The sequence below is a fragment of the Musca autumnalis genome, unplaced genomic scaffold (genome assembly GCF_047663935.1).
Source record: "Musca autumnalis isolate F117 unplaced genomic scaffold, ASM4766393v1 scaffold_3, whole genome shotgun sequence".
Classification (NCBI taxonomy): domain Eukaryota; kingdom Metazoa; phylum Arthropoda; class Insecta; order Diptera; family Muscidae; genus Musca; species Musca autumnalis.
The window spans coordinates 68037380-68049706 of NW_027411866.1; the positions used below are offsets into that span (position 1 = coordinate 68037380).

Consider the following 12327-nt stretch of genomic DNA (forward strand, 5'->3'; position numbering starts at 1 on the left):
AAAAAAATTTCTATGTGGTTGTTGAGTAGTATTTACTTTACCTTGAGTATAGAAAAGCTCTTTCCTCTCCGCGCTCTCCCGAAAACTCTATGTACTTTACCGAAAAAATTGTACGTGAGACGTCTGGCTTAGAAATTTCATAAACGATAGGAAACAAGACATATTGACCCGGTATTGACAAGCACTTATACCAAAATTTGTAATAATTATAATTACATATATAATAATTATAATTACAAATTTGTAAAAATGTCTGTATAAATAGAAGTTATCAAAATCAGCCTTTGTCTTCTAGCCATTAACATTCAAATACGCCTGATGAGCCTGACTTAAAAACCACCAGGTGAAACGATCGTAGCGTAATGGTTGAGTGTGTGGTATTTCGCTAGAATTCATTTTTCAATACAAAACTCCTTAGGCCATGTTAGCTCGATTAATCCAATTAATTAATTAAAAATATGTTTTATTTCTAAAAGACTAATCTGGTAAATACATCTGTATTTTACCCCCTTCTTTTCAGTTAAAGCTAACAACTTTCGATCCAATATCTGGCATGACGGTCCCATTAACTGTTATACATGCGATAATGTAGAAGAGTGTGCTCTTGGCAAAGGTGTAATACAAAAATGTGAAAATAATGATGAGCAAACGTGTGTTACAGTTTTCAGTGACAACGGAGCAGTATCTCAAAGGGGATGTAGTGACAAAATCATTTCCTCCCAATATAGCAGCTACTGTAGTCAAAATCCAGCTAAATGTCCGACTTGCTCATCTTCTGGCTGCAATGAGGCAACTTCATTGGATCAGTTTATAGAATGTGTGGCTTGTGACTCTAGTTTGGATAAAAATTGTGTATTAAATCCTATTGAAATCACTACTAAAACATTGTGCTATGGAGGTTGCATGACTGCTCTTTATCCGACAACTGAAGATAGCAATCCCAGGTACAGTTTAATCAGATCCTGCTTAAATGATCGTGACATTGACGATCAAGAAGTTTGTCGGTATGGTAATGACAGCATGTGTTTTGGTTGTGAAGAACCGAACTGTAACGTGAATGCTTTGCCGGAGGTAAGACACTCTTGTTACCGCTGTTCAGGAGATGATTGCGAGGACCCTGTGCCTGAAGAGTGTCCCATATATAAAGAAAACGACCAGTGTTTCATGCGATTCGAAGAGGGTAACAACGATGCAATCGAACTCGGTTGTTTGTCCGACTTTGATTCTGATGATACAATCAAAGCACTACTAAAGCAAAAAGCTTTGTACATTTGCGATGGGGTCAATTGTAATGGATTTGAACATTTGCCTAAAACGTTCGAATGCAGTAGTTGTTCTTCCGACGATATGGAAGCATGTGCTACAAACCCAACGACAATAACGGTACAGTCCAAATGTAATACAATGCCGTACACTCAATGCTATCAGCGTATAAATGGGCAAACAACGGAGCGCGGCTGCCTCTCGGATTTATTTGGGGATGACTTCTACAACTGTTTAATCGGCATCGACGAAAAATGCAAGATATGTGAAGGCAATAACTGCAATGAAGAGGTAACTATTACTACAATTAGATGATTAGAAGATACGGTAAATTCATTATAATTAATTTTAGATAATTCCGGAGACACGATTGCGTTGCCACCGATGTGATTCAGATACAGATACTGCATGTCATGCATCCCCAACCGCCTCGTCAGTTTGTCCATCATATAGAGACGATGATGCCTGTGTAACGCATTATGAAAACGGAGTCACTAAACGCGGCTGTCAAACTGAGCTTTCATGCGTTGAGAATTCTAAGAACTGTCAGATATGTTCCGGAAATAATTGTAATACAGCAAACATTAAGAAACGAGTGGAGGAAATATATGGAATCTTCCAGGATCTTCCTCTAAATTGCAATACTTGTGCTGGAGATGAATGCCAAACTGGCGTTCGTAATCCCCAAAAATGCGACGGCGACACTTATCAGGACTGTATGACTGTTTTTAACACCAACGGAGAAGTTGTTCGTCGCGGTTGTGAAAATTTGGTATTAGAAGATTACCAAACACACTGTAATCAAAATCCAGAACTTTGTTTTAATTGCAAATCTAATGGGTGCAATGATATGACAAACCACTTAAATACTCAATTGTGTCTATATTGTGATGCGTCAACTAACCCCAACTGCCTATTCAATCCCATCGACATTACAAGTACAAGAAAATGTACCCTTGGTTGCGTGTCCTCTTTATATACTCGTAAATCAAATCCTAACGTTTACGATTTTGTTCGAACTTGCTTTGAAGATATTGAAGCCGACAGTCGTGAGAGTTGTACTAATGAAAATAACTGTGTCGCATGTTTCGAAGATATGTGTAATACGGCAATTTTACCTGAGACAGGGCGTCTTTCTTGTAACCACTGCGAAAACGATAATTGCGATGCACCCCAATCTAAGCAATGCGAAGGCTATGCTGCAAACGATCAATGCTACATGTACTTTAATAATGTTACACATAGCGTTGTGAGAATGGGATGTCGCAGCGAATTAACAGTTACCGAAATTTTAGCCAACATAAAGCAGTACTTCGTATGCGATGGTGATAATTGTAATTCATACGAAAATCTTCCTGAAGCCAGATTTTGTTATGCTTGTGATTCGAAAAGTGATGAGAACTGTGCCACTAATCCCTCGAAAGTAACAAACCAAAGTAGATGCCAAAATTATCCATACACTGAATGCTATACTTTAATTCGTGATGGTGAGGATCATATGACATATATAGATAACACAAATGCGCATTCCATATTAATTTTTATTTTTTGCAGATGGTCATACCGAACGCGGTTGCATGTATAATTTGCCAATCGATGAATTTGTAGCATGTAACGCTGGTGATCCAGAATCCAAATGTAGAATCTGTGCTGAAAGCGATTGTAATAAAAACATTTTCCCATCGAACAGGCAGCAATGTCATCGTTGTAAATCACTCACAGATGCCAATTGTGAAGCTGGACCTAATGCCGTCCAAGCGTGTCCACTATTTGTTGAAAATGATGCATGCGTGACGCAATGGGTTGATGGCGTTACTTTCCGTGATTGTGCTTCGGAATTAAGTTGTTATGGTCTCAACAGAAAGAACTGCCGTGAGTGTTCTGAAAGCGGGTGTAATGACATAAATTTGGCCAACGAAGACATTGGAGAGCCTGGCATGTTCGCCGAAATCCCATTGACTTGCTATCACTGCAATGGTACTGAAGAATGTGAGGAATCAACTGGCACATTTAATGTTTGTACCGGAAACAACCTGCAAACTTGCACTGTTGTTTTCAACTCCCAAGGTATTGTTATTCAGCGTGGATGCAGCGATCTTGTGGATCAAACTTGCATAGACGCTGGAAATGTATGTTACGATTGCAAATCAACAGGTTGTAACTCTGCGAAGGCTGAATCTGATTATATAAATTGTATTTTCTGTGATGCTCAAAACGACGATGACTGTACCTTTAATCCGGATACTATTTTACGCACACGAAAATGTCATAAGGGATGCATGACAGCTCTCTATCCACGCACTACCGACGAAAATCCAGTCTACGAGCTCATGCGCACTTGTCTAGACGACAAAAACTTAGACGACCGCATTCTCTGTGAAACATCCAACGATTCCAAATGCAGATCTTGCTCAGGTGAAAATTGCAATAAGGACGAGGTGGGGTTACGCAAGTCCTGCTATCAATGTCAAGGCGATGAATGTCAAAATGCTCAAGTCCAAACCTGTAGAGCAGTCATGGACAATGATCAGTGCTTCGTACAATTCGATGAGACCGGTTCAATTGTCGAATTGGGTTGTAAGAGCAAATACGATCCTCCTGAAGTAATGACACTTGTCACTGAAAAGCTGTTATGGCTCTGTGACGATGATAACTGTAACCATATTGATAACTTGCCCCAATCTCAGCTATGTACACTGTGCAATTCCTTGACGGATGCGGAATGTGCAACTAATCCAGAGTCTGTTCAGTCTTACACGACATGTGGTTCATTGCCTTATTCTCAATGTTATTCCCGTGTTCTACAAAGTAAGTTCCTTTACACAAATTACTAAACCTTTACTGATCAGCATTCATTCTGTTTGATCCTTAAAAGGTGGCCATACTGAACGTGGCTGTCTATCTAACTTGGAGGACGAAGAGTTTTACACCTGTCTGTATAACACAAACGTTACCGAATGCCAGTCCTGTGTTGGTACCAATTGCAATAATAAGGTAACAGGAAAATCATCTGTACATTATTGCTCACTATCTATAACACTTTTATATGTGACTATTTCAGATATATCCTAGTGATCGTACTACCTGTCATGTATGTTCATCGGCCAATTCTATAACATGCGAAACCAGCCCTGACGCCTCACAAGTGTGTTTGAAATACATTCAAGGCGATAGTTGTGTAACCACTATTGATAACAATGGATTCACAGTCCGTGGATGTGGTTCACAAATTTCATGCGATGAATCTGACTCAGCCAGCTGCCAAAAGTGCAATGAAAATAACTGTAATAAAGCTAATTTAATGCGTAAATCGGATGCAAAACCCGGATTTTGGCAAAAACTTCCATTGTCTTGTTTCGCATGTTCTAATGTGGACGAATGTAAATCGGGAACTTCCCAACAGACATGTAATGCCAATGAATATTGCATGACAGTGTTTAATTCCAATGGAGAAGTTGTTACACGCGGCTGTAGCGACACTGTAGAGGAAGAACAAGGCTCCTATTGCGATGTCAATCATGAAAACTGTTTTAACTGCAACTCGAACCTTTGTAACAACGCCAATGCCCTGTCTGAATATATCGAATGTGTTTATTGCGATTCAGAAAGCAATAGCGATTGTGCCTTTAAACCAGAAAATGTGGGAAGACGACGTAAATGTAACAGTGCCTGTATGACGGCTCTCTACCCAATCGCAAATAGCTCGGTATATGGTGTTGTGCGATCTTGCTTAGACGACAAAGACGTGAACGATCAGAATATTTGTTCGTCCGGATCCAATATCGAATGCAAATCATGTTCGGCCACCGCTTGTAATATTGCTCAAATCCCAGAATCTCGACTTTCGTGTTACTCCTGCATAGGTGAAAATTGTGTAGAGCCAGATGCATCTCCGTGTTCTAAATACAAACCTGACGACCAATGTTTTATTCTTTTTGATGACCAGAGCGACGTTGTTCAAATGGGTTGTATAAGTGATTTGGAAGATAACTTCGTATCGAACAACATTCATCGTTTATATACTTGTAACTCAAGCGATAATTGTAATGGTTTTGAAAACATTCCTAAAACTACTATGTGTGCTCAATGTAATTCTAATGATGATGAAGATTGTGCGTCATTTCCACAAAATGTTCCATCTGTTACTCAATGCACATCTTTACCAAACACCCAATGCTATACGAAAGTGAATAGCGATGGTTCAACCGAACGTGGATGTGTGAGCAGCCTAAGCCAGTCTCAAATAATTAGTTGTCTCAGCGGAAATGACAACGGATGTAGCACATGTGAGGGTGACAGGTGCAACATACAGGTAAATCTAACTCTCAGATTAGTTGGCCATGATGTATCATGATTAATTTTATTATATCATAATTAAATAATTAACACATTTAACTAGGTTTTTGTCCTACAGCTTGTAAGACCAATTTGTAATTTCTACATACCTTCACGTCTAGTTTAGAGAATATGGCCATGGAAGTAAATGATCGCAAAATATTTAGGGGGTGAAATGGACCAAAAACCGATTTTGTAGACTCTCCAAAGGTCGTAATGACAGTCTGATCGACGCGAAATTTTGAGTACGGTTTGTGTTCACGACAAAGAAGAAGCTTGCAATTTACATTATGATCAGATTACACTTAGCGGGTTAAATTGACCGAAACTTTTATGTGAAAATTAAAAAAAAAAAAAATTAAAACACATGTTATATCTTTTTTCGTGGATCACACATTCCACACACCTAAATTATGTTTGGAAGGCGAAATCTGGACCAAAGACCTTAGCGTAGTTACAGCCTAGTATACACAGGGATTCCTCAGTGTTAATTGTGTGTAATCTAACAATTATCACGCTAGAGGTCGCAGTTAAAGTTCAACTTTTACAAAATTGTGCATGAGTTTTGGTCAAGGATGATGTCAATAATTTTGGATAATAATCCTATAGTATTTAGCGGTTGAAATTTACCATATCCCAGCAAAATGTTCGATGCCAAAGATGACATTCAATCATGGGTGCAAGTGATCTAGCATGTCATCTTTTTAGCATCTTCATCGATGAATTTTATATGAGCGTGGACCCCAAAAGATGACGTTCTTTTCTGGATCCTAAGCATGTCATTTTAACCAATGCGTTGTAGCATATAACGTATGAGTAAGCATAGCGGATGTTAGAATGGCTAGTGCACGTACTTTGGACCGGCCTACAGGCTCGTCGGCGGGGTAGGTTCGAATGTTTTCTAGCCAGGTGCATATTGGAGCTACACTACAATTATTTTATTTATACGTGCAAAAATAGAATAAGAAAGGTGATAGAACTGACGGAAATCAGGCATTAGTGCCATGGTGCATTTACAAGCGATAGGCGCTGTGGTGGTATCACGCCTAACAGCCCTCCCAACCAAATCATAGAACTAGTTACCTTCACAAAGACATCGTCTATGCTCCCAACTGTGTGGTGACTTAACTATCTACTTAGTCTGGAAATCAAACAGGATAATTATGAGTTCAGGCTAAATCCATAATGTGTTTATTGACAAAAGTATTCATACTCTACTTATTCCTAGCGGTAGACTTAATATAGAGATTAACATCGTTTGGCTATCGATAACATTAAATTTAAGCATAAAGTATATAATGTGTTTATAATAATTACGAAATATTCAAATTATAAACGTCGATTGGCAGAACAGTTAAAAATAAATCCTAATATAAGTTCAACAATTTTTGTTCGTTTTGAAGGTGCGATCGTAAACCCACCTTAATGTATTTAAACGCTTAGAGCAATTACCGTTGTCACCGAAACAAATAAATACCAAAAAGATACAGATAAAAATAAGAGAAACATTAAGTACTCACATTTACGTGCCATCAAGTAGAGTGCTCCAACGTCGAAAGGCCTTCCGATGGGGGGGCTGTGGGCAGCGTGCTTGTTTCTATCGAGAGAGATATTATGGATTTTGTTTTGGTACACTTTTGTTCGGTTACAAAGCATCAAACGCGGTAAGAATTAGAGAGAACAAAGTTAGACTTTACTGAGCAATTCGCTACAAGACAGACTTCATGAAAACTACCACCAAAATGCAATTAAAGGGGGCTCATTGCAGTCCCGACTGTACGTATGCAAATTTACTTGTTCTTGTATGTCTGTGGGTTCACGAAATATTCTTGTAACGAAATGGGTAAAGCATAACCTACAAAAAAAAAAATCACAAACAAATTCGGTACAGTGGTGCCTAGTGTATTGACACCGTAATTTTGCTTTAACACTAAATTACATAAAGTATTGTAAAATGCGGCCTCGCATGACAGATTCAACAAATATTATGCACTGGTTAAGGACCAAACTGGAGTTTCTTTCTCCTCATTATGCTAAGCCAGTAAAAACAGACATAATTAATAATCAACAGGGAAGTTAACCATCATTCATTTGAAGAAGAATTACTGAATTTTGTAATTATTTAAACGGGGATTCACACTGACACTGCGCGAAAGGTTGATTTGCGGGCTTTATGGTTTCAGGTTAGTTAAACCCTTGCAGCACTGTCTTGTTTTAAAACTTTGAACTTGTTACCTTACGCTATATGAGGCTTATAATGAATTTTGCGTTGTTAAATTACTGATTTAATATGGAATAGCACTCATAACAATAACCCGAAACAGGCGGCTCCTTCGTGAAAGCAAAGCAAATTTTGACGATGATTATCAAACCGGAGGGCTTCTGATTAATCATTTGATTCAGATTTTATAACTCGTTCACGTGGTTAGAAGGTAGACATTGTTGCTTAGCACTGCTTTTTCGTAAACTGTTGACTAGCCAGGCGAAACCGTAGTGGTACAGCAGAACACTTGAAACTCTCGCAGATGTTGTTTTGTAGCTGTCCAAGAACAAGTGCAATAAAAACCAGTATTTTGGTCGACCCTTCAATGTCCCGCGTGGGAGAGTACTTAGTTATGGTAGTGGGTGCCAATCCTATGTATGTAATAAAGAAACAACAATACAGTTTTTGATTGCTCACACATTCCCTTTTTTATTAATGGTAATTAAAACTCACCGCTATAGCGAGATGGCACCAAATGTAATGATTAACTCTGCAAATACAGAGATAATGATGTTTTGCGAGATGAACCTCAAATTATGATTATTTGCATAACCAGGCGCACACAGAATGCATAAATTTTTATTGTGTCGAAATTAACCAGTTTCAAATAAGAAAAAAAAAGATTAATCGCATGAAAAAAACTTGACAACTAATTTTCAAACGAGATCAGCAAATTTCCTCAAAGTCAATCTGGATATGGGTCAATCGGCAAAATGGCCGAGCAAATCTAATATCAATGCAAAGAGACCTAGCAAAAATCAAAGTAAGCAAACGAATTTCCAGGCTAGTAGCCGAAGTGCCAAAATATTACTCTAAGAATGTTACTAACATAATCATCTAACTAGTTATGAAAAGTGAACATCAAAAATAGATGGCGCGTACGATCATTTAGCACGACTAGCGTGCCCAGTGATTCCTGAAGAAAAAGAAAAATAAGAGCAAGTGTTTCCCCTACAATCCCCCCCGCCAAAATCAGACTTCGGGGATGCAACACATACCTGAGGCTGATGACACTTGCAAAATAAAAAAAGAAACAAGTTGCACTATTGGCGGATATCCTTAGCATGGTATGTCCCCACTGAGTTGCCATTAAGATCCTCCAAATCATAGTAAGAGTTGCCCAGTCTTCTTCTCACACGGGCTTTGAGAAAGGTAGGTGCAAGCTTAGCATTGTAACCCTGCTCAAAGTTACTTTGACGGAAATTCCTGCGGAACACTTCCTGTCCCTCCTTAAAATGAACTCCCCTTGATCGTAAATTGTATGTCTTCTCGTTTCTCACAAACTGCTTTTGTTCCATCTCAGCCGCTCGCATAGCCACAATGTCCCTTGAGTCGTTGCGGTCGAATCGAACAGCTCGATCTTCCAGCATCTCAAGTCGGCGAAGCAAGCCATAAACAGCACCATTGGTGACCATATTCTGGCCGAAAGCCAGATAGTAGGGTGATGTACCAATAGCCGAGTGTCTCGACGAACGTAGAGAACAACAAATACTACTCAATAGTTCGTCCCAATTCTTTTGGTCAGGCTTGATATATGCCTTCACCGCTGCCAGAACCGAGCGATTCACTCTCTCGGAGGCGTTAGCCTGAGGAGAGTGAATAGCAGTAAAAATATGGTTAACACCGTACTTTTTGAGCAGTTGGCTAAATACGGTAGACCTAAACTGTGAACCATTATCTGAGACGATGGATTCCGGCACCCCGAAGGTATGGAAAAGTTCACACTCAAGATAATCCACTACGACATCAGCTGTAAATTTTTTAATAGGTTTCAAAAATGGAAACTTTGAAAAATGATCCAAAGCTATAAAGATCCCGATATTGCCGGATTTAGATCTCGGGTACGGACCAAGAAAATCTATATAAAGCATCTGGAAAAACCTCATAGACTCCGAAGTCTTCCCCAAGGGAGGTCGTAACACTGTGTTGGGATGTTTAGTCGACTTACAAATCTCGCAATTGTTAACGTAGGTCCTAACATCTGCAGCCAAGTTAGGCCAAAAGAAAAATTGACGTATCCTGGCAAGTGTTTTGTTAATCCCGCCATGGGACGAAACCGGATCATCATGGGCCTTTTTGAGTACATCTGGCACCAACTCCCGCGGAACCCATAATTTCCAAACAAGGTCGTCGTGAAGCTGATCACCATTTGCATGTTCCATTCGTCGGTATATGTAGCCATCCAATATTTTTATGTCGGGCATCTGATCGAGGCTTTTCTCAATCTTCGCCAAGAGACCCTGGTATTCCTCGGATTGAAAGTGAACAGAGTTCAAGTCCTCCCATCAGCTTTTTAACACTTAGCATTGCTGCTAAGCATTCCTGTTCGGTAACTGAATAATTGCGTTGGGCTTTGTTGAGCTTCTTCGACATAAAGGCGATAGGAACCTCTTCACCCTCCGCATTCTTCTGTACCAATACGCTTCCTATACCTGTTTTACTCGCGTCGCAGTGTATGAAGAACGGCTGCGAAAAATTTGGGCTGTGTAAAACAGGGGCTGAGCTCAAGTGTGACTTCAAAACCTCAAAAGCTTTATGGGCCTCATCGGTCCATACAAATTTCTTCTTCCCTTTCAACAGATCTGTTATAGGCGTGGTAATCGAAGCATAATCCCTAATAAACTTCCTATACCACCCCGTCATGCCAAGGAATCGGCGAACTTGTTTCACTGATCTCGGGGCAGGAAATTCGGTAATGGCGGCTACCTTTTCTGGATCCGTTCTAATAACCCCATTGCCCACAATATGGCCCAGGTACTTAACTTCTGGAACGCAAAAGTGGCTCTTTTAAACATTAATGGTCAATCCAGATTCCCGAATTCTCCTAGCCACAACGCCCAAAACTTCCAGATGCCGATTGAAAGATTCCGAAATGACCAGAAGATCATCGAGATAGACAAACACTTCCGCCCTGAGATCCGGAGGTACCACTTTATCCATTAACCTGGACATCGTCTGCGGGGCATTGCAAAGCCCGAAAGGCATTACTTTGAAGTGGTACAGCGGTCTCCCAGGGACGGTAAATGCTGTCTTTTCTCTTGATTTCTGATCCAAAGGAATCTGCCAAAAGGCATCCTTCAGATCCAAGCTAGTGATGAACTGAGCTTTTGGCAATCTACTTAGAATGCCGTCAATTTGAGGCAACGGGTAGGCATCTCCCATAGTTACTGAATTCAGTTTTCTGCTGTCAAGGCATAATCTATTTTTGCCTGGCTTCCGGTGTAAAACCACTGGAGAAGACCAGGCACTATTAGATTCCTCGATCACGTCTAACCGAATCATGCGGTCCAGTTCCTCGTATATCAGCTTTTCAATAGCTGGAGATACGGGGAAGTGGCGTTGCTTAATCGGTTTGGCTTCACCCGTATCAATGCTCTGGGACAGCACATCGGTTCGGCCTAAACCTTCCTTAGAATATGAAGGAAACAAGGACACAACATGACTTAACCTGGTTCTCTGGCAGTCCGATAATGGAATCTGAGCAGAAAGTTCATTTATACACGACGAGGGCAAAAGTTTCTTACAGCGAAATTCAGACGGGAGTAAGTTGAACATTTCCCAGAAGTCAATTCCGAGAAATAAATCCTTGTCCAAGGATGGAACAATGAAAATAGTAATGGGCCTCTCACTGCCCTTGAACGAAATGAGTGTTTCGACAAACCCCCTCACATCCTGACCCCTCCCATCAGCTCCCTCCCTCGATAGTGTTTAACTTTTTAAAAGGCGCATTTGATAGAAGGAAATCCTTTGCAACCTCAGAACCGATGCAGGAAATGGAGGCACCTGTGTCCAATAGCCCTAGGACCTTCTTACCAAAGAGTGTGACTTCGGCATATGGCCTTACATCCGATGGCTGGTCCAGGATCGAACAGACCAGTTTCTTTTTCATATCTTTTATTTTACTCCAAAATGACTTCATGCGAATAGCTGATCTAGACTTCCTGCCATCCTCCTTGAAAATTCGTAGACGCGCTTGGTTATACTCCATAATCCGGACATGCAACGGTTTGAAGGATGGATAATTGGCTGGGGAACAAATATTTTCGGATGTAACATCAGACTTCGAGAGGCCATGGCCGGTAGGTTCTGACTTATTAACAGTAAGTAAATCTGGGTTGGGTGTATTAGAAATGGGTCTTTTTAGAATTTCTATTCGAGGTCGGGATTCAAAGCTCGTGTCTGTGGTTGTGCACTCTTCGGTGCACTGAAACGAGAGTTTTTTGAAGCACATTTAGAGCAGTTGGGTTTGTAGGTATTAGCCATACCGCACCCATAACAAAAGACCGTTCTTTCTTCAAGACAATCTTGGTAACGGTGACCATTGTTCCCACAGTTCCAGCATATCAAACTAATGGCGGAAATTTTATCATCTGGTGAACTTAACACTCCAGCAACATCATCCTCACGGAATTCCACCTCACATATGCGCTTAGGCAGAGGGTTCGGTTTTGATACCGCCACCCCAT

The 12327-nt window shown here is 40.3% G+C and overlaps 2 protein-coding genes across 3 annotated transcripts in view; one reads left to right on the forward strand and one right to left on the reverse strand.

Moving 5' to 3' along the window:
• LOC141400055 (uncharacterized) overlaps positions 1-12327 on the reverse strand; it is a 207784-nt gene that overhangs the window by 126571 nt on the left and 68886 nt on the right. The gene's annotated exons all lie outside the window — the stretch shown is intronic.
• LOC141400054 (uncharacterized) overlaps positions 1-12327 on the forward strand; it is a 47462-nt gene that overhangs the window by 20729 nt on the left and 14406 nt on the right. The window contains exons 2-6 of the mRNA XM_073979458.1: positions 521-1554; positions 1616-2750; positions 2818-4071; positions 4139-4257; positions 4325-5575. Coding sequence (XP_073835559.1) covers positions 521-1554; positions 1616-2750; positions 2818-4071; positions 4139-4257; positions 4325-5575 — 4793 coding nt within the window. The remainder of the gene's footprint in view (positions 1-520; positions 1555-1615; positions 2751-2817; positions 4072-4138; positions 4258-4324; positions 5576-12327) is intronic.